Source organism: Rhinolophus ferrumequinum, chromosome 6 (genome assembly GCF_004115265.2).
Source record: "Rhinolophus ferrumequinum isolate MPI-CBG mRhiFer1 chromosome 6, mRhiFer1_v1.p, whole genome shotgun sequence".
NCBI lineage: Eukaryota > Metazoa > Chordata > Mammalia > Chiroptera > Rhinolophidae > Rhinolophus > Rhinolophus ferrumequinum.
Window position 1 is genome coordinate 39,707,460 of NC_046289.1, and position 22,311 is coordinate 39,729,770.

Genomic DNA, 22,311 nt, shown 5'->3' on the forward strand with positions numbered 1-22,311 from the left:
AGATGTAGTGTTTTTGAGTTTGTAACTCAAAATGGGTTCCTCAGCCTCATCACTATTGACATTTTTGACCGGATAATTCTTTGTGATGGGTGGCTGGCCTCTGCATTATAAGATAGTTAGCAGCATCCAGGACCTCTACCCACTAGATGCAAATAGAACCTTTAGTTGTGACAACCAAAAGAATATCTCCAAACACTACAAGTATTTCCTAGAGGGAAAAATTGCCTATGGTTGAAAACCACTTAGTCTAAAATGAACTTTTTTTTTTTTTTTGGAAAATTCAGATGCCAACACACATACTATTTCCTAATTATTATATCATAATGAAATATATAAGAAATGTGTAACCATCAAAAATGAATAACTGAATGAAATATTAGAAATCTTAAAATACGTTTTTTTCTTGTATATATTCATACTTGTTAAAACTGAACATTTGAAAAGATGACACCGACACTTGTAGAATGTATCTGTAAACATTACTGAGTATCTGCTGGAACAAAAAAAACTTTTAGATTCTGTGGGTATTAAGACAGGTCCTGCCTCCGGGTCTGAAGTTGTAGCTATCATCTTTATTTTCAGTGATGATAAGGGAAGCAGATTTACTTTTTGGCAACCTAGAATGTATGTAGACTTTTTTAAATGGCAACTTTGGGGATATATTAGTTTGGTGCAAAAGTAATTGCAGTTTTTGCAGTTATTTTTAACCTTTTAAACCGCAGTTACTTTTGCACCAACCTAATACAATCAAAATATTACAGTTGACCCTTGAGCAACATGGGGGTTAGGGGCTCTGACCTCCCTCGCAGTTAAATCCACATATACCCTGTTTCCCGGAAAATAAGACCTAGCCGGACAATCAGCTCTAATGCGTCTTTTGGAGCAAAAATTAATATAAGACCCATATACGACTGGTAACAGCTATAGGCCCTCCACATACGAAGATTTCCAACTGCCAGTTATTGACCCTTGAACAACACATTTGAACTATACAGATCAACTGAACTGTGGTCAGTTGAAAAAAGTCCACATGTAAGTACCCTAGCAGTTCAAACCCACGTGGTTCACGGGACAACTGTATTATATTGTAATTAATGCCTTTTAAAATATACTAGAAATAGAGAAAGATAGGCGGGAACAGGGTTTTATTGGGGAACAGTGTGTACTTCCAGGCCTTTTTTTTTTTTCCAAATCAAGTTGTTGTCCTTTCAATCTTAGTTGTGGCGGGTGCAGCTCAGCTCCAGGTCCAGTTGCCATTTTTCTAGTTGCAGGGGGCACAGCCCACCATCCCTTGCGGGAGTCGAACCGGCAACCTTGTGGTTGAAAGGATGGGCTCCAACCAACTGAGCCATCTGGGAGCTCAGCTGCAGCTCAGCTCAAGGTGCCGTGTTCAATCTTAGTTGCAGGGGCAGAGCCCACCATCCCTTGCGGGAGTTGAGGAATCGAACTGGCAACCTTGTGGTTGAGAGGATGCACCCTTATGGTTGAGAGGATGCGCTCCAACCAACTGAGCCATCCGGGAGCTCAGCGGCAGCTCAGCTCAAGGTGCCGTGTTCAATCTTAGTTGCAGGGGGCGCTGCCCACCATCCCTTGCAGGATTCGAGGAATTGAACTGGCAACCTTGTGGTTGAGAGCCCACTGGCCCATGTGGGAATCGAACCGGCAGCCTTCGGAGTTAAGAGCAGGGAGCTCTAACCGCCTGAGCCACCGGGCCGGCCCCAGAAAGATAGGCTTTTTAACAAATAGTGTTGAGATAACTCGATAACCATAAGGATAAAAATAAAATTGGGTCCATTTCTCACGCTAAGATAAATTTCAATTGGATCGCATTTAAACATAAGTGAAACCATACAAGTATTATGGATTTAAAAGGTAGGGTTGAGGGGAGGTTGAATTCTTCTACACCCTTAAGAATAGAGAAAACTGTCCTGAGTATGACTTGATCCAGAAGCAATAAGGAAAAATATTGATAAATATTATATCATCTCAAAAAACCATATGGTGAAAAAACTAAAATAAGACAAATTGAAAGAAAACATGTACAACTTATGTCACAGGAAAACTGATAATATCCGTAATAGATAAAGAACTTCTAAAAATAAAGGAAAAAATGTCTGACTGTCTTTTAGAAAAATGGGCTAAAGATATGAACAGCCAGTTCCCAGAAAAGGAAATGCTCAACCATGCTTATAAAATGTACATTAAAATTACATTAAGCATAGCAGTTCCACTCCTAGGTCTATATCTAAGAGAATTGAAAACATACATCTACACAAAAACGTATTAAAGAATATTCATAGTAGCATTATTCTTAATAGCCCCCAAAATGGAAATACTCTAATGTCCATCAGCGGATGAATGGATAAACAAAAGTGGTATATTCATACAATGGAATATTATTCAACCATAGAAAGCAATGAAGTACTGATTCATGGTACAGCATGGATGAGCCTTGAAACATTATGCTAAATGAAAGAAGCCAGACACAAAAAGCCACACATACTGTATGATTCCATTCACATGAAATGTCCAGAATAGGCAGAGCCATAGAGACAGAAAGGCGATTCATGGTTTCCAAGGCTTGGGGGAAAGAAATATGGGAAGTGACTCCTATGTATATTGTGTATCTTTGGGGGCTGTTGAAAGTGTTCTGCAATTAGATAGTGGTGATGGTTGTACAGCTCTTTGAATATACTAAAAACCACTGAATTGTTTAAAAAGAAACAACTAATGAGGTTGTGTCAAAAGGACACAGAAGTCGACTTAAAGAGACTGGATTGACCTCCAAAAGAAGACAATTTGAGCATCAGTAAGGATAATAATTACAGTGGGTTTAAACACTTCAAATATTTTTAAATCTATGAGTTAGTAATGATGTCAAAAAAAAATACAAAGCCTACCTTCTCAGTATTTTGAAAATTGTTAATAAAAGGGAAGAATTAACCATTTATCTTGCCTTTTCTCAGAAACTGTTTGGTTGTACCACAAAGCAGGCAAATATCTGATATAAGAAAGTTTCTCTTTCTAGAAATAAAAGGAGTGATAGCATTTAAGAAGCACCTTTTTGCAACCATAATAGCTAATGGATCTAATCAATGATCCTCATAACTGCTGGCATCAGCCAAAAGAGAAAACCAGATATAGTAGTCTTACCAAAACAGTAGAACTTGAATCTGATCAAACGCCCTATATGTGACTACCAGATTGCAGGAAATAGGGGACAAAGAACATGTTAAATACCGCCATGGGGAGGAAGTCATTAAAAATTACAGGATGAAAAAAGAATTATAAAGCAAAAGGAAAGAGGAACCTATAGATTGAAGACACTTAAGAGATGCATCTACCAATTAACAATGTGTGGACTATATTTGGAGCTCAATTCAAATCAGTGTAAAAAATATTTTTAATATTATTATAAACTAATATTTACAGTCTAACTGGGGAAAAGCGACCACTGAACTACATATTTGCCAAAATAAAAGAATTATTAACTGTTTTGGTATAATAGTACTGAATAGGTTATGTTTTCCTTACATTTTAAAATATATACTAATGTACAGATGAAATAATGTGAGGTCTGTGATTTGCTTTGAAGTATTACTGGGGAAGGGTGCTACTATAAAGAGACAGCATGATGGAGTTTTGGGGGATGCTAGAATTACCCTGTATCTTGATTGTGGTGGTGCTATCCATGAGATTAGCAGACATTTGGTCCTGTCCAAAACGTCCATGGAGATTTTTGGTCCACGCCTACCCATCTACCTAACCATGTGTGCCATGACCAGCTAGGCTACTGAAGCAAGAAGGGTTATTATTGGCGATAGAGCCACAACACAATCACTAGACCAATAAAACGTGATAGTATCTTTTACGTATTCATCCTGTAAACCAAAAGTATAAATAAAAGTTATGGCTGTTTAAACCTAGCAGCGTTTTCTTAAGTGTGGATATTTTGGACAGGATCAATTATGAAGGACCATTTGGCAGGGACCAAATGTGTTTTGAAATGAAGGTATCCTAGTATTGCACATTATTGCATGGTATAATGTTAACTGAAACTTAATTGGATGAAGTTACAAGCAAGTGGGAGTGTTATAATTAAAGAAATGTTATACCATATAAATACATGTGTGAAGTTTCTCTGATAAAGTTTTGTTTTGTTTTTATATTTTTTTTTAGGATGAGAGAGGCTGCTAGAAAAATAGAAGAAAGGCATTTTTCCAACCATGCAACACATGTTGAATTTCTGCCTGTTGAGTGGCGGTCAAAACTTACTCTAGATGGAGGTACATTTTGTTTAAAAATTAAGTGATTGAGCCAATGGCAAGAAAGTGATGTTCATTGGGAACAAAGTGTCTTTAATTTAGTTGTCTTGAGGTATATGCGCTCTTCGTTCTAGATTATTTAAAAAAATAAAATCCATTGATTTTAAAAATAATTATATCAATTTATGTCATTTTGGACCACCATGTAGAGTTCACAGATGGTAACGGTTTTCACGCATGCCCTCTGTGGATTAGCAGATGGGATGCTAATCCACAGAGGGCATGTGGGAGGGGATACAATGTTTTTCAAAGTTTTTGACAGAAAAGTAACTTGTCAATACTTTTAAAGCACTGTTGTCACAATTTCTTATGAACTTATATTTTCTTCCTAATAATTTTCCTCTCCGACATTTGGAAGATAAAATACCAGGTTTTATTCTTTTGTTGTTCTTACTGCATTCCCTGGGCTGGTGAATTATAATCTAGTATAGAGAAATGGTACAATATATGTGTTTAAATAAAATCATTTTCATATCCTTCCTTAAAGAGCTGTTAGCCAAAATAGGCATTTTTTTACACAAAGTTGTATCCTTTCAATATTAAAACCATAAAAATAGAATGTTTAGGTTATTTACATAATCTGGAAAATGACAGAGTTGTAGTAGATATAACAGCAGTGGCCATTTGTGGAGCTTTTGCTATGTGCCTGGCACTCTGCAGTTCATTTTACATGGACTATCTCATTTAACTTTCCCACAAAACTCAATTTTCTCTACTTTACTGTTAAGAAAACTGAAACTCAGTAAAAGGTGAATTGACTAAGAATAGCAGGTAGAGTCTAGGTCCATATGGTGCCAGAGCCCTTATTCATCACATTGCTAAACTGTGTCCTTGGATGATTTCCAAGTCTGATTCTGTTTCAGACTCAGGAATGTTAGTTGTAGTTTATAAACCAAAAGTTGTACAGTTTAAAAAACTAACAAAACAAAATGCTAGTGACCAAAGAAGACTCCGCAGCAGCTCATCTGTAAAGTTCTAGTGTAAAAACACTATCTTCCCCATTCGCCCAGATAAATTTCTTAGGCTGCTCAGGAATGTGGACAACATGGATGAATTAACATTTAATAAAACCCATGAGTTCATAATTTTCTCTTAGGTTTATACTCCTGTGATACAATCTTCTTGAAAGCACTATGCTGAGTGAAAGAAACTATAGGAAAGCACCAGTTTCTCTCTGTTCTCAGTATTTCTGACACCAATTGGAGGGGGGGATTTTTCTCGTACCAACCAATTCTCCAGTTCTTGGTGGACACCAGCTGGGTGTCCTACAATTTAACCCAGTTCTGGTAGGTTAAGGGCTCAGTCCCACAAGACTTCCCCCACTTCAGATGTTAGTCACAAGTCCCAGATTGTCACCTATAGTTCTGACTGACCAGCTATAAATTGGAGGAGGGTCTTATGACCCCATCCTGAGTTTCAATAATTTACTGGAATGACTTAGCAAAATTCAGGGAAACATTTACTTACATTTACTGGTTTAAAGGGTATTAAAAGGATACAGATGAACAGTCAGATGAAGAGCTGCATAGAGCAAAGTATGAGGAAGGCTGTGCGGAGATTTCATGTCCTCTCTGAGCACACCATCCTTCCAGTACATTCATATATTCACCAACCTGAAAGCTCTCCACACCTTGTTGTTTAGGGTTTTTATACAGGTTCCATTATATAGCCATGATTGATTAAATCATTGGCTGTTGGCAGTTTGCCCAATATTCCGGCCCTCTCCCCCTTTCCAGTGGTCAGGGGATGGCATAGAAAGTTAAACCCTCTAATTACATGGTTGGTTCCTCTGGCAACCAGCTCCATCCTCCCAAGAGTCACTTCATTAGTAAAACGCAGGTATGATTGAAAGAGGTTTATTATGAATAATAAAAGAAATACCTCTCACCCCTATCACTCAGGGAATTACATCATTTTAGGAATCTTGTGCCAGAAGCCAGGGACAAAGACCAAATACATGTTTCTTATTATACTGCAGTATCACAGAAATCCATTCTCAAAGGTTACATAATTTATGCTTTCATTTATGTGACATTGGAAAAGGCAAAAACCATAGGGACAGAGAACAGATAGTGGTTGCCAAGGTTTAGGGAAAGACAAGGGTTTGAATTCAAAAGGGCTGCATGCAGGAGGTGTTTAGGGTGACAGAACAGTTCTGTATCCTGATCATGAAGATAGTTGTGTAAAATCATGTATGCATTAAAACTAAGAGTTTATTTTACTATTTGTAAATTTAAAAATAATGATAGAAGGTATTTACCTCCAGCAAACCTCATTCTGTTCATTGGTATTAAATGGCTAAAATCATTTCCTTTAAATCAGGAAAAAGCTAAGGATGCCACTCTTTTAACAAATATTCTTCTTAAAGTCTTAGCCAATGCAATAAGAAAAAGAAACAGTTTTAAGGAATGGAAAAGATCTTTTTATTTGCAGGTCATGGGATTGTCTACACAGAATATTCAAAAGAACCTACAGAAAAATTATTAGAATTAATAAGACAGTTTATCAAAGTTGTGAAATAGAAGATCTGTATATAAAAAATAATTACATTTCTATATGTCAGCACAATTAGAAATAGCATAAAAAAATAAAAAGTTACCAGAAATTAATAAAATATGCATATTTGTATTAACAATGAAAAAATCTGTTAAAAGATATTAAATACAACTTAAATATGGATGATTTTCTTAGATTGGATGATTCAATATCCTAGAGATATTAATTCTCCCAAATTGATTTATAGATTCCATGCAATTCCAATCAAAATCCCAATAGAGTTTTTCATGAAACTTGACAAGCTGATTCTAAAATTATTATAGAAGAGCAAAGGCCACAAAATAACCAAGGTATAGAACAAGAGGAGAAGGGGAGTCATGATCTAGTAGATAGCCGGACCTGTTATTTAACTTTCCTAACTAAGACAGTTTAGGACTGGCACAAGCGTAGGCCAGTGTACTGGACTAACGCCTCCCTAAACAGGCCTGTGCTTAGTTTGGAAACCTGATACATGACGAGCTGGCATTTTGAATCATTGGTGAAAGGATGACCTATTCCATAAATGGTACTTGGTAACTGGTTATCCTGTGTGGGGAATAAGTAAAAATAATCCCTACCTCACATTCCACGTGGATCAAAGATATAATATATGAAAGCCAGGACTTAAAAACTGTTAGAAAAAATATACGAGAGTATCTTTTTAAGACACAAAAACACAACTATAAAGTAACATGGATAAATTTGATTAGATTAAAACTAAGAACTTCTGTTTCTCAATAGATACCATAAAGAGTAAAAGACAAACCAGAAACTGGGAAAAGATGTTGCAACAGAACAACAGATATAACCACCAAATGTTTAATGTCCAGAATAAAGAATAGGAAACCAAAATGGAGAGAGACGATAGATATATACATATATACACACATACATATGTCATATTTATACTCGAATGTGTGTGTATATATGTGTGTGTTTTATATATTATATATAAATTTTAAAATATATATTTTATATAATATATAATGTACATCTCACTAGTAATCAAGGAGAGGCGAATTAAAACCATAATAAAATATCATTCACAACCATCAGTTAAGCAAAACTTTAAGAATGTGATAATACCAAGTGTTGGTGAGGATGTGTAGCGGTGAGGATTCGCATACACTATTGGTGGGAATGTAAATTGGTACAATTGCTTTGGAAGACAGCTTGACATCATTTTGTAAAGTCGAATGTGCATGTGTCCTGTGACACAACAGTTTCTCTCCTAGATATATATACCCTAAAGAAACTCTTACACATGTGTACCAGGAAACATGTACAACTCTTAGTAGTAGTATCATTTATATTAGCAGAAGAACAGAAATAATGCAAATGTCTTTCAAAGGAAAATGGATAAATTGTGAAATATGTATAAAGTGGAATACTGTACAGCAGTGAAAATGAATCGATTACAGCTCTATGCATCAACATGGATGAATCTCAGAAGCATAATACTTCTGAGATTGAAGGAGGTGAAACAAACCATGGATAATAACTCAATTTACATAGTGTTTAGAAACAGAGAAAATGAAATAAAATATTAAGGTTCTGGCACATAATAAATACTGTAGAATTGGCTAAAATTATTAGTATGGTCATGAAGGAAATTTGTAAAGAAAAGCAAGAGTGCAATTAACACAGACCTCATATTGGTGGTTACTTCTAGCAGGTGGGGGGCATGTAATCATTCAGGGATACACAGTCTATAAATATGTTGTGCTACCTATTTATAGAGACAATATTGCCTTTTAAATTTTTGAAAAGGCTTCTAGTTTTTGCTTGAATCATTGCCTACCAGTCGTTACTAGATTGTATAAAAGTGAGGAATAAATAAAAATAAAATGATTCCAGCCGATGCAGTAGAAAACTGGAAGATAAAAAAATTGCACTACACTAAAAATATAAGCCTTCTCCTGCCCTCCTTGTGCTTTCAAACCATGATATTCATCCAAGCATAGAACTTCTTTGTATTTCTATAAGAAATGCAAATTTTTCTTCAACTGTAATCATTTTGTTAGGCATTTAATAGAATCTTTCCGTGGCAGAATTTCCATAGGTTAGCTGTAACTTACAGAAGGCTGAACGTGTTTGCAGCAATGCAGTTGACGTAACAGTTTCTTTTCAAAAGTAAATTACACCAACTTTTTCTTATTTACTGAAAAGGCCTATTGCTAATTTATCTTTGTGCATATTTGTAATTTGATGGCTTTTGCCCATATAATCTTTGGTTCATTAAAGATAGACACATAAAGTGTAGGAAAACTTTTTAGTTTGTTGCCGGTTTGCCACCAGTGGCTGTAGGCATTCCACATGTGTATTGCCAGGCTCAAGGTGCATATATCAAAGAAGAAGAGAAAGGAAACAAAAGGAGGTACAGAAAGAGGGAGATTGTGTGTGTCCCTTTACACTTGTTCCAGGAATAGAGATGGTCTGGTTTTGCTCTGGGTGCCCCTGAATGTCATGTAACAGCCAATACACACAAAAAATGGTCAGGCTTTATAGATTTAATAATGGCCTTCATTCTTTAATGTCCCTTTTCTTCTTATGTTCCCTTGTGTCTTTTACTGTTTTTTCTTATGTATTTAAAAAGGAAAGTTTTATTAGATCCAAAGCTAGTCTTGAATTCAACTTTACAGAGCTGTTATTTCAGGGGATGTAATTTTTTTCACAATTTATTTTTTTCCTAAAACAGACACCTTCTATAAGTTTTGTTTGTTTGTTTTTTATTTGTAGACACCGTTGACTCCATTACTCCTGACAAAGTACGAGGTTTAAGGGATATGTTGAACAGCAGTGCAATGGACATAATGTATTATACTAGCCCACTTTATAGAGATGAAGTAAGTATTGTGATTATCAAGCTTGGTGTTAGGCAATATTCTAGAATAAATTCTTTTTAAAGCACTATATGTTTTCTTAGGGAAGTTGTGATAAATAACAGCCAGCAGGGAGGGGTTCTTTAGGATTTAGTCATGTCTAGGCAGTGAATGAACCTTGACAGGCATGTGAAAGCCTTTTTTCCCCTTCCTCTCAGCCTTTGGAGTTGAATAGATACAGATTCAAAACCTGCCACTTAACTAGCTATGTGACCTTAGATCAAAGTTCTCACTTTCTCAGCTTCCTCACTTATAAAATGGATGTAAAACGCCTACCAGATAAAGGTTATCATGAAGATTAAAGACACAAACATATGTAAAGTTCTCTGTGCAATTCCTTTTCCTTAGCTTTTCAAGCTGTGATTTAGTATATATCTGTCTTTATGTATTTCAAGGGCTACCATTAAAAAAAAAGAAAGAAAATAGACTTTTTCTTTTAACTCTAGGAAGTAAAATAAGGATCAATTAATAGAAAATACGAAAAGGAACATGTTTGTTTACTAATGAAGAACTTTGTTATGACTAAAGCTACCTTAAAAAAATAGAAGTATTACAAGGAAAAATTTTGTTAATTTTGATAGGTTTTAGTTAAACTTATTGTGGTAATCGTTTTACAATATATACATATGTCAAATCATTATGTTTTATACCTTAAACTTTTACAATGTTGTGTCAATTATATCTCAATGAAACTGGAAAAAAAAAATTTTTTTAAAATAGAAGTGACCGCTGTAGAATGGAGACACTGGGGTAAATGCTGAGCAGCTTTTCAGTGATGCTACTGAAGGGACTCCTCCTTTCACAGCGGTTTGAATTAGGTCATCTCTGAGGTCCCTTTTCACTTGAGATTCTGAGTGCTCATGGGAGGATCTTAATTAGTCATTGTGTGAGTCACCACTAAGAACCCAAGGTTAGGGGAAAAGGTTTGTGTATAAATCAGTACTTCTCAGGTCAGACTTTCTGAGGACAAGTTTGAAAAAAAAAGAACTAATTTCAGACTTTCAAGACATCATTAGAGAGCCTTTGGTCCTTACTTCAACCCTAAATAAAATAACATGAAAAATCCAGACAGAACTACATCTTGTGTACATCTGAACTCTATTTTTAATGGCTTTTTAAAATGAAGAAGTATAAAGGGAATTGTCATGGCAATATCTTACCATTGTTAGTTGAAAGTTGTTTAATTGATATATAGGACTAAAACTGTCTAAATTACTTCTTCTCATTAAACTTCCCTGAAGTAGGGAGGACGAAGGACTAATTATATTCTTCAGCTATATTTTGTGTATGAATTTTCTCTTAAAACTACTGGTTTTATTCCTTTTGGGTTAATTTTCTTCATGAATTTTAACTTTGGAGCAGTGGTTAAGAATCAGAAACTTAAACTCTTACAAAGCCATCTAATGCCTACTGTGTAAGAAGTTAGCTGACTTTTAGATAATATTGTAGAGCTAATAAAATTAAGATCAGAGGGTATATCATTAACCTTGGTTCAGATGTCCCAAATGAATATACTTGGTCACAAAGGGATCCTAGCTGGGAGAATATAATTGGATCAGAGAAGAGAAGGGGAAATCTAAGTTAGGAAAAAAAACCCTAATTAGAGTAGACTTTTTGGATACAATATAGAGGTGGATTTCTCCTTTTGCTGCTGAGTAGATGATTTATAAAAGCATTTAGATAGTGCAAAGCCATTTTAAAAGTTGGCTTTCAAAATCATAATGTGCTGACCACAAATGTTCCTGTATATGTAAGCTATAGGCAAAGATTATAATGCCTCCATGTCTAGAGACTCTGATAAGAAAACACAAAGACCATTTCTATTCAAGTATATGATTATTAAAACAGATGAAAAGATCAGCTCTTCAGAAACTGCCCATTCTGTTTCAGTCTATGGTGAAATATTTTAATGTCAGATAAATTTTCTCTGTCTTAAATATTTACCCTTATTTTGTTATCTACTATATGTGATTGCTGGACTAAGGAAGTATTGGGTATACTGAGAGATGCTTTAAATTTTTGAAATATGAAATAGATTAATCACTAGTAGAGATACTGGTAGATCTTTTTATTTTTTTTAATTTTTAAATTTTAGGGGGTGGCCGGTTAGCTCAGTTGGTTAGAGCGTGCTGCTGGTAGCACCAAGGCTGCCAGTTCGATCCCCACATGGGCCACTGTGAGCTGTGCCCTCCACAATTAGATTGAAACAACTACTTGACTTGGAGCTGAGGGATCCTGGAAAAACACACTGAAAATATAAAAAATAAAAAGTTGAAAAAAAAATTAATTTGGAAGAGTTGATGTTAAAAAAAAAAAAGATTAAGTACCTTTTGCCAGAGTACTTAAGTATATTTTAGTGTTTCTAGATTTACATGGTATGAGTCTTCAAAAGTAAAAACTATTAATGAATGTTGCTTTTAAAGGAATTTATTTTATCTAAACACTGGCTTTTTGTATACTTCCCTTTACATAGATTGTAAATCAGGAAAATTATAAAATTTTAAAGGTTAGTTGACACTCTTATCCAAGCCAAATCCAAAACATTACATTGTAGCTCACCTTGAACAAACCATGTAATTTCATATCACACTGCCTATTCCTTAAACTATGTTAAGCAGTATTACCTACAACTCAGGTGTTAGGAGGCTTTTGTATCATTTGCCACTAAAGCAGTAGTTCGAAAGTGTGGTCCCCAGAACTGCTGAATCAGAAACTCTGGGATGGAGCCTAGTAATCTGTATTAAATAAGCCCTCCAAGTGATTCTGATGCACATTGAAAATTGGAGAACTATTGCACTAAAGCATGGAATTCTTTTGCTTTTCCTGGAAAAGAAAGTTAAAATACCCAATTAAAGTAAAAGTTTTGCATTCCTCCCTAGAAAAAAAGGCAGCTTATCATCCTTCCACATGCCACTAGCTCATCTTGTCCTTCTCTTCCTTCATTGGCTGAATATAGTTCATCAGACTCGATACACGGTTTCAGTAGCTTTAACCAGACCCTCAGTGTTGCATTGTAGGGCTCTGAGATGTTAACAGTCAGAACACCATGCCTTCATTCACATCACTGCTAACCTTGCCAAGCATGAATGCTCAAATGATTTTCAGTTCATGTCAGCAGGTAGAGAATGTTCAGTAAAATCTGATGAAGTCTAGTTGTCTCTTGAGACAAAAATAACAGGATTGAAAATGGAAGCAATATATAACTAATATTTGTATGTCAGAGTAACAGCTGGCATATTAAGAAGTACTAAAATGAGAAATTAAATATCAAACAGGAAATTTACAATCAAATAGTAGTAAGGAATGCTAGAAAGAGGACAGAAGTGCCTTAAAAATCAGGTGAGGGCCCAGTATGGGTTTGAGTAACAAAAGAATCTTACTCTTCTGACTTTATGGAATATTTCAGTAATACTTGGTAACACTAAATTTCAAAGAAAAATGAGTAAGATACTTCTCACATTATTAATCTCTAAACCTTAAAAAGCCCTGCTTTCCAGGTGTATAAAACAACTTTTACTCATACCTATTTTGCTAACTTAACAAGAATTTTGGAATATCAAGTAGATCAATATTAACATTTCGTTACATTCTTTTCAAAATGCATAGTGTAATAATATAATATATTAGCATGCCTGTTATCATAAACTCAGATACTCTTTTTCTGAAATTTACTATGGCCTAAAAACTATAAGGTACAAAAATTTAGAATTGATTATGAGTAAGTTGCAGTGAAGAAGAAATTTCCAGGGGCTCTTTGGAAATCTTACTGGAATCTGCATGGAACTTTTTTTTTCAATCTATGGGACTGCTAGTTCATACAGTTTGTTTATGGAGAATGAAAGGAACTGTATGTCTATGAAAGGGTAACATGTGCCTTTTTTATTTAGTAATGTATGGATTATATTAATATAAACCTTACTTCATTTCCCGAAAGGTTTTAAAGGAGCTGAGTTAATTTTAATAACCTAGGTATATTTGGCCACTAATGTATATTTTTCTTTCTTAATATATCTGAGTTTAGAAATAAAGATTATAGTAGTCAGTGATTACTCTAATATGGTAATATTCTCTTATTTCAAACAGCTAGTTAAAGGCCTTCAGCAAGAGCTGAATCGATTATATTCCCTTTTCTGTTCTCGGAATCCAGACTTTGAAGAAAAAGGGGGTAAAGTCTCAATAGTGTCACATTCTTTGGGATGTGTAATCACTTACGACATAATGACTGGCTGGAATCCAGTTCGACTCTATGAACAGTTGCTGCAGAAGGAAGAAGAGTTGCCCGATGAACGATGGATGACCTATGAGGAACGACATCTTCTTGATGAACTCTATATAACAAAACGACGGTAAAATATCCTAATCTCTTAAAAGAATTTAAAATGTCTTAATGGAATTATTGGACTTCGTAGGAGAAAACTTTGATTTTCATGATGAAGAAATATATATTGTTTCAGGATCATTCAAAGATTATTAGATAACATGCCTAATTGAGCAAAGACTTAATTCTCTTGCTAATTACATGCATTTTCCGATAACATAAAAAAAATGGTTTTGTCATCTTCCTCTTTGTATCCTTCTTTGTATCCTTCACAATTTATTAGCAGTGAAATCTCAAACTTATTCCAAGCTGAGTCACTGTGTAGAATCCCTGTTGAAAATGTTTATCAGTTTGTAATCCGTTGTAGTTTTACTAATCTTAGAGATGGGCCTTTCTTTACCTTTCTTATTAATTTGGAAATAATTTTAAAGCTCTTTTTTTCTTGGCAAATCTATTTTTGACAGATTTTATAATTATCTGATCACTTGTGGACTTCCTGATCCTCTTAGTTCTTTGCTCCATCCTTATCTTCATCTATAATTACATTCTCTCGTCGTCGTCTTTGTCCTTTTAATGATTACCTAATTGATTTTAATAGAACAGTGAAAGGTACTCATTTTGATAGTTAGAATTATATAAAAACAACCAGTTTAATTGACTCAAACTTTTATTCAGGAAGCCTTGGATTTGTTTCAGTCTTAATGGAAGTTATCTAAGGATTTCATTTAGAATCTTATTAACTGCCATACATAGGCTAGATACATAAATTTTATGGTTGCAAAATAATTGATAGTTTTGAAAGAAAATGTCATGTTGGCAAGCCTCAGAGCAGCATTTTAAACATACCTAGAAAAAGAACTGCACCCTTTTTTAAAAAACTTAGTTCCATTGTTTATTAAATGTGAGGAGATACGGAACATTATAATGGGAAAAAAAATGAAATGACCCAAATGTTCATTAGCAGAGGAGAGTTAAATAAACTGTGGTTCATTTGTATGATATACAATTGCACAGCTATTATAAAGTGAAGTGTAGATCAGGAGGCAGTAAAATGAAAAGATCTCTAAGATTCATGAAGTCTAGAAAAAAGAAAGAACAACGTATATGGTATGAACATTTGGTGTGATTTCTTTTTGAAAGGTGTAGGTATTTGCCTCACATTTTACTGAAGGGTCTCCCCAAACGCTATTAACAGCAGGTATTATGAAGAGTAGGGGTACTTTTACTAATCAAATTATAAACTTTTATAGACTTTCTATACTATAGCAGGTGCATTTATTAAATACTGTCAGTAGGGATTAATTTGAGGGATTGGATAAAGGGTATCATTTCTTCTTTATAATTTAGTGAACTAGTGAGCATCTAATATTTATGAAATTATAAATACAAACGTATACATAATTTCATACTGGTTCCTAGGCTGAGAGAAATAGAAGAACGGCTACATGGATTGAAGGCATCATCTATGACACAAACACCTGCCTTAAAATTTAAGGTAAGGAAAGATAAATGAGATTTTCATTATTTATCTCACTTTTTTCCAAACATCATTTGAAGCATGACATTAGAATTCAAAAAAAATCTTAATTATTGTTTTTTAAATTAATATTTATTGAACACATACTATATATTGGACACTGCTAGTTTCCGAGTTCTACAGAGAAAAGAATGGAAAGACGGTTCCCCAGCCTTCAGGATGTATAATACAGTGTTGTTTGTGTTATAAGCAGTATACAGAATCATAATGTACGCACGAGAGAGAGGTTTTAATTTTGCCTGTAAAGGGTTATAAAGAAGTGACATTCGTACTTGTTATCAGTAAATTGGATATTGTCAAATGGAGGAAAGGAAAAATACTGTTCTGTGTAAAAGAAAGAACATAAAGCATAGAGGGATATAACTTTATAGTACCTCTGAGAAACACCAAATAATCTCAGATAGCGGGAGAAGAAAAATATGACAGATCTGGGAAATATTTAGTATTTAGAATTAGCAAAACTTAGTGACCAACTAGTTGTGGGTAGTAAGAAAAAAATAAGTGGAAGCCTATCAATGATGACTCTAGGGATGGAAAGCTGTCATTCCAATCAATGAGAAATGTGTAACAAAAGCACAAGACAGAGTACACGTGGTTCTCAGTTTGGCTAAAATATGCAGGACTCTGGGCAGTGGGTCTGTGGAAGACCAGGAAGAGCTAAAAGGACTTATATTTGATATGGGCAATGGGAATATTTCAGGATTTGTGAGCATCAGAATGGAGGTGTCAAAAACGACGGTTTAGAAGAATAAAAGTGGCAAATATCAACATTGACTTGACTGTTGGAAAGAATGTAGCTTATAGCTGAAAAATAATTTGCATTGTTAAATGGAGTATGGCATAAGTTTCCTCATACTCATTGCCTGTTAAATATATGCCCATGTGTAATGTACTATGATTATCTCTTAAAATCTGGTTATTTTTTTTTATCACAGGAACCTAACATACAGGTTAAGTAATGGACTGAATTTTTTTTTTTAAGACAGTAAGGATTTTCTTATAGAATCTATCTCCAGACTTACAATGGTTTTAAAAATAATAATAATAATAATAAAACATATTTAAAAGCCATATGGTAAAGTTATAACATACATTTAAAAGCCATAAGCGTATATCTTTGGAATCATTCCCACCTGGAATTTAAGTTCCATCTCTACCACCATTATTATATATAATCAGTGTTAAATATGTAGGATTGATCTAATAGAAAAAGTAAACTCTTCTATCAATATTTTATGTCCTGAGTTTTTTACTGGAGAGTTGAGTCTGATCCACTAACTATATTTGGACCTCATAGTTCAGTATCACATTATTAGAAATTATGCGCTATAATTGTGTATCCTTCTAACATATAGTCATGTCTAGTCTAATAATATGGATTTTAGTTGTTATTTAATTACTCGGAAGAAAAAAATCCGAAGTTTAAAAAGAAATATCTGATGAATTGGCAAATTAATATTTAGGACTCCAGCGTTCGAATAGAAGTCTTTCTGTGCCTATTAACTGGCAAATGGATTTACTTTCAGAATATAGTCATTAGATCTGTTACAGGTGACCATTGAACTTAAAAAAAAAAAAAAAGATATTGACAAACTTTGGTTTGGAGACTGGGAAACTTTGGTTCTGAGCATGAGGCTTTGCCACTAACTAGTTATATAGCATTAACGGAATCATTCAGCATCTCTGAATTCATCTGTTTATTCATCCCTGGACAAGGAGGTTAGACTAAATGTCTAAAGCTCTTATTCGTCTCTCAAAATTTTTAATGAATGTAGATCTCACTAAAGTAGTCATTACTCTTACCTGAGAATATCCCTTTGTGTGTTTGTATGTCAAACTGCAGACCACTCATAAACAAAGAAAAGTTACTTATTCCATGTTTTTAACAATTAAACAAACATTTATGATGTGCCTGACCAATGTATAAAGCATTTTGCTAGGATGTGTATGTGTGTGTGCATGTGTGTATATCAAACAGAAAGGATTTACTTAGCTTTCTCTTCTATCTGTACTGTTTTGCCTATCTTTATCCTTTTTTCCTCACTTTATAGAAGAAATGACCTTAATCCTTTCAGAAATTGGTGTTTTTATAATATCTGTGTCTATTTCAAATGCTTTTTCTTATATTTCTAATTTTTCTTAACACAAGTTAATTTTCTTCAGTTATCAAACTTTCAGTTGAAGTTAGCCAATCCTTTAAAAACAAAAACTTTCTCAAACCTTCTTTAACATAAAGGTACCATTTCAAAATATGAATTAATTCATATATTTTTTCATTTGCATAAAAAGAAAAATCATTCTAGAGGCATTGTGGGAAAAGGTATATAAAATTGGAGGCAGGGATACTGTTACAATATAGTCCAAATGAGAGGTGAAATGTTAGAACCTGTTGGATGACTTTTTAGATGTTGGAGATGAGAGGGAAGGATGAATTTGGGATGTCTCACTCATCAAGATACGGAACATATGAGAAAGGTAGGGTGGATTTAGTAGGGAAAGGTATTACATTCTGTATATAATCCAGTTCCGTTGACCACCCTATTTTTCTTGAAGCCCTCTCCTCCCTTGGCTTCCATGATACCATTATCCTGGTTCTCTTTTTCCTTTCACTCTCCCTTTTGTAGTTTTACCTCCTTCACCTGCTAACCAAATGTAGACATTCCTCATAGTTCTATCTAAAGCTATTTTATTCTGTATGCTTCCTAAGCAATCTTTCCCATTCTCTTGGTTTTACAGATCACTTCTATAATGGTAACACAAGTCTACCATATATAGACTTGGATGATGACATATCCAATTCTGTATCTCTTGTCTTAAGTTTTAAGCTACCTGTTAGATATGTGACAGATACTTCACACTTATTATGAGCAACAATAAAAGAAAAAGAAATTTACTTAGAGTTCCTTGTTACAATTAATGGAACCACTAGCCTCCTAGTCAGCCAGACTCAAATTTTATGAATTGTCTCTGATTCATTCCATATTCCCATCTCCATTCAGTCATGCTGATACAACCCTGTCCTCTCACATTTCCATTTCTGAATGGAACAGCTTTTCCTGCCTGGGTTCATATTATCTTTTGCTTAAACTTTTTCAATAGTCACCAGCCTCTTAATTTTCTAATTTATCCACGAGCTACTACTACCGGGTTTACTAACCTCCTGAAACATGGATCAGATCATATTATCCTTCACTACCTATAAAATAAATCAAGTCCAACTTTCTTAGTCAAACAGTCAAGGTTCTATAACATTCTCACTTCAAGCTACATTTTCCCAACACCCAATTTTTCAACCATGTCACACTACTTCTATTCTCTAAATTAAGCCAGGTTCTTTCCTGCCTCTGCTTCAGTTCATGTGGTTCTATCAGCCTGGAATATCTTTTTTCCCAGTCCCAATGCCCCAACTATGGAAATTCTTTTCATCTTTATCGCCCATGTAAATGCTTTCTCCTTTGTAAAGCCCTCAGAGTTGGAATTATTCCTTTCTCTACTCTCACATTATAGCACACTTTGCCTGTCTTACGTTCTTATTTTATTCTGCCTGCCACACAGATTGTAAATGTAAACTCTTGAGTATAGAAGCTCTGCTTTATTCATCTTTATATCTTTCACAGAACCTAGTACATTATTTCACACAAAATAGTAGCTTAATAAATCCTTGATTAGTGTATAGAAACACAATGAAATTATCTTCCTTCTCCTTATACTCTTTCTCTTCTCATTCTTCATTTTCTATTAGATTTAAACATAATGAAGTTGCTCCTGAAATAATAGATTGTGCAGAATAAGTAGTGATTGGCATATAGTTAACAAATAATGTAGGTACTATCTAGACAAAGCTCATAGAAAAAGACATACCATATTTTGTCCTGTATAATGCACTTCCATGTATAATGCACACCCATGTTTTTGGCCCAAACTTTCAGAGAAAAAAATCTTTTAATAGAAAATTTTATTTGTTTACATTTAGGTACTTGTTTTTTGTATTGTAAAGGAATTTTAGCATTTCTTATTTTAACATATTATGGTACAAGAAATTTTATGTACCAGTAACAAATTTACGATATTTACGCATCATCATAGAAGGCCAAGAATTCATCATCGTTGCAAGTTAGTCGTAAGTTCAACAAAACCAATTATCGTATTCCAGAGTATTATTTTGCATACGGATACCGTTATTGATTTCTGTTGTTACACTTTTAACTCATAAGCATAAATAAAAGAATTAAAAACCTTTATATAGATACAGAATTAGTCCTACCCATGTATAATGCACATCCTTATTTTTCCCTCACAAATTTGGGCAAAAAAGTGCACATTATACATGGCAAAATACAGTATATTTGGAGATAATTTTATTATTTGTGTTTTACCATATATTACACCCAAATCCTGTTGAAAGACACTTAGCCATTTTTAAAATTTTGGATGACTGTATTATTTTAGGTTGAGAACTTCTTCTGCATGGGATCCCCATTAGCAGTTTTTTTGGCATTGCGTGGCATTCGCCCAGGAAATAGTGGAAGTCAAGACCACATATTGCCCCGAGAGATTTGTAACCGGTTACTAAATATTTTTCATCCAACAGATCCAGTGGTGAGTTGCAAATATAGACATTTTTCTCTCAATATTAAATTGTTCCTAAAAGAGTCTATAAGAAATATTGCAAGGTAGCACTGAATTAATAAGAAAGAGTTCATTTATCTGATTATATTTGCATAGGTTCATATTTTTAAAACATTTGTGGTTTGATTGATGTAGAGCTCAGGAAATAAAATACCTTAGAGATGACCTATTTATATTGTACTTGTAGTTAAAGAGCATAATGTGAAAAATATTATCTCTCAACAATTAATACAAGCGACAAGAAGGAGTCTTCTGGACTTTCACACCCTAACCAGTTCTAATACCAATAACCTAGCAATCATAAATTTTAAAAATCCCACTTTTGTCTCTAAAACATTCTACAATATTTAAATGTGTTTAGTAAATCATCTTAGAAGTGAAAATATTTAAATATTCTGTATTAAACATGAAAAAGTAGAAAAGTCTATATTTTACCCTGATGGAATTATAAAATTTTGGATTTTTACATTTCTATTATGTTTGTATTGTAATTTTTTTTTTAATGTAAACACTCCAAGGATCTGGCATCCAGATAAACAGCTTACTGCATCATTTTTTAGATGAGAGAAAGGCTCCCTTAAATTCATTTGGGGACAAGGCTAGATATAACTAAATTAAAAAAAAAAAAAAACTAAGTAGCATTCAATCTCTGAAAAGCAGCTTTATATAATTGTGTAAAATATTTTAAAAGAGTGTTAGCTAGTACCAAGTAAATATAATATTAACTAAACACTAGGATTTTAGAAATTTTCCCATATGTTAAAGAATCAGAACAGCTGTATTTAAGAAATAAATTTCACTGAGCTGGAATCTAATACTCTATTTAAATACAGACTGCACAATCTTGGCCAACTCACTTCTGAGACTGTTTCTTATCTATATGATGCAGATGATAATATTTTACCTCAGGGTTATTAGAATTAAGTAAAATATACTTGTATGTGAAAACATCCAGCTAGATATTCAGTATTACATTAATATATATTCATTTAACTCATTTTCTTATAACTTGAGTTCATAGGTGAACTTCGAGCTTTCATTGTCCTTTGTATAATCTTAAACTTTGTTATATTATAAAGGAGGGTTCCAAACTCATTTTACTATTATAAATTATTTTTATTCATGTTACAGTTTTTCTGTGATTTTTTTTTAAATTAATGCATTTTTAATAGTTTATGTCAGAACTATGCTAGACAGTTTTTACAACCCATTATTATCTGTTCTTTACACCATACTTTTGAGGTAGGAAATGTTACCTCCTTTCTACAGCTCAGGAAACTGAGACTCTGAGACCTTGTGACTTGGTAAGTGTCACACAGTTAATAAGTGAGAGGCCAGAATATGAACTTGGAATTCTGACGCCAAGTCCATTGCCATTTCTGTTATATCATCTCCACTTCACGTTAGACAAATACCAGTACCTAATTTCTTTGTTACTATATTAATCTATTTGAAAATAGAGTTTACTAAGAGCTCCTAAGAAATTAAAAATTGACTTTATTTGCTGTGTTCCAGTTTACTCTCGATTGCTTCAGCTTTGTTTGTGAGATTAATATAAATCTGTTCGATATAGGAAATAATAAAAATGAATCCATTTTTCTGGAAAACTAACAGGCACTATTAGACTAGAGTATTAAGAGTGAACAAATAGGAATACATGTTAGAAATACCAGGTTTTTAAAAATGCTCTAAGATCTACTGAGCATGCAATAGAATAAGAATAAAAGAGTTTACTAAAATCTGAGCAGTGTGCCTTAATGTTGTATTTTTTTTTAATTTTTTTAAATCAAGGCTTATAGATTAGAACCATTAATACTGAAACACTACAGCAACATTTCACCTGTCCAGATCCACTGGTATAATACTTCCAATCCTCTACCTTATGAGCATATGAAGCCAAGCTTTCTCCACCCAGCAAAAGAACCTACCTCAGTTTCAGAGAATGAAGGCATTTCAACAATACCAAGCCCTGTGACCTCGCCAGTCTTGTCCCGCCGGCACTATGGAGAATCTATAACAAATATAGGCAAAGCAAGCATATTAGGTAATTTCTCTTTAGTATTCCTTATTAATGAATATAAGTAC

At 33.9% G+C, this 22,311-nt stretch overlaps 1 protein-coding gene across 7 annotated transcripts in view; it reads left to right on the forward strand.

Moving 5' to 3' along the window:
* DDHD1 (DDHD domain containing 1) overlaps window positions 1–22,311 on the forward strand; it is a 68,555-nt gene that overhangs the window by 34,701 nt on the left and 11,543 nt on the right. For all 7 annotated transcript variants that reach the window (XM_033108295.1, XM_033108288.1, XM_033108291.1 and 4 more), the window contains 6 exons: window positions 4,180–4,286; window positions 9,600–9,706; window positions 13,826–14,088; window positions 15,480–15,555; window positions 20,047–20,196; window positions 22,018–22,270. In XM_033108295.1, the coding sequence (XP_032964186.1) occupies window positions 4,180–4,286; window positions 9,600–9,706; window positions 13,826–14,088; window positions 15,480–15,555; window positions 20,047–20,196; window positions 22,018–22,270 (956 nt within the window). The remainder of the gene's footprint in view (window positions 1–4,179; window positions 4,287–9,599; window positions 9,707–13,825; window positions 14,089–15,479; window positions 15,556–20,046; window positions 20,197–22,017; window positions 22,271–22,311) is intronic.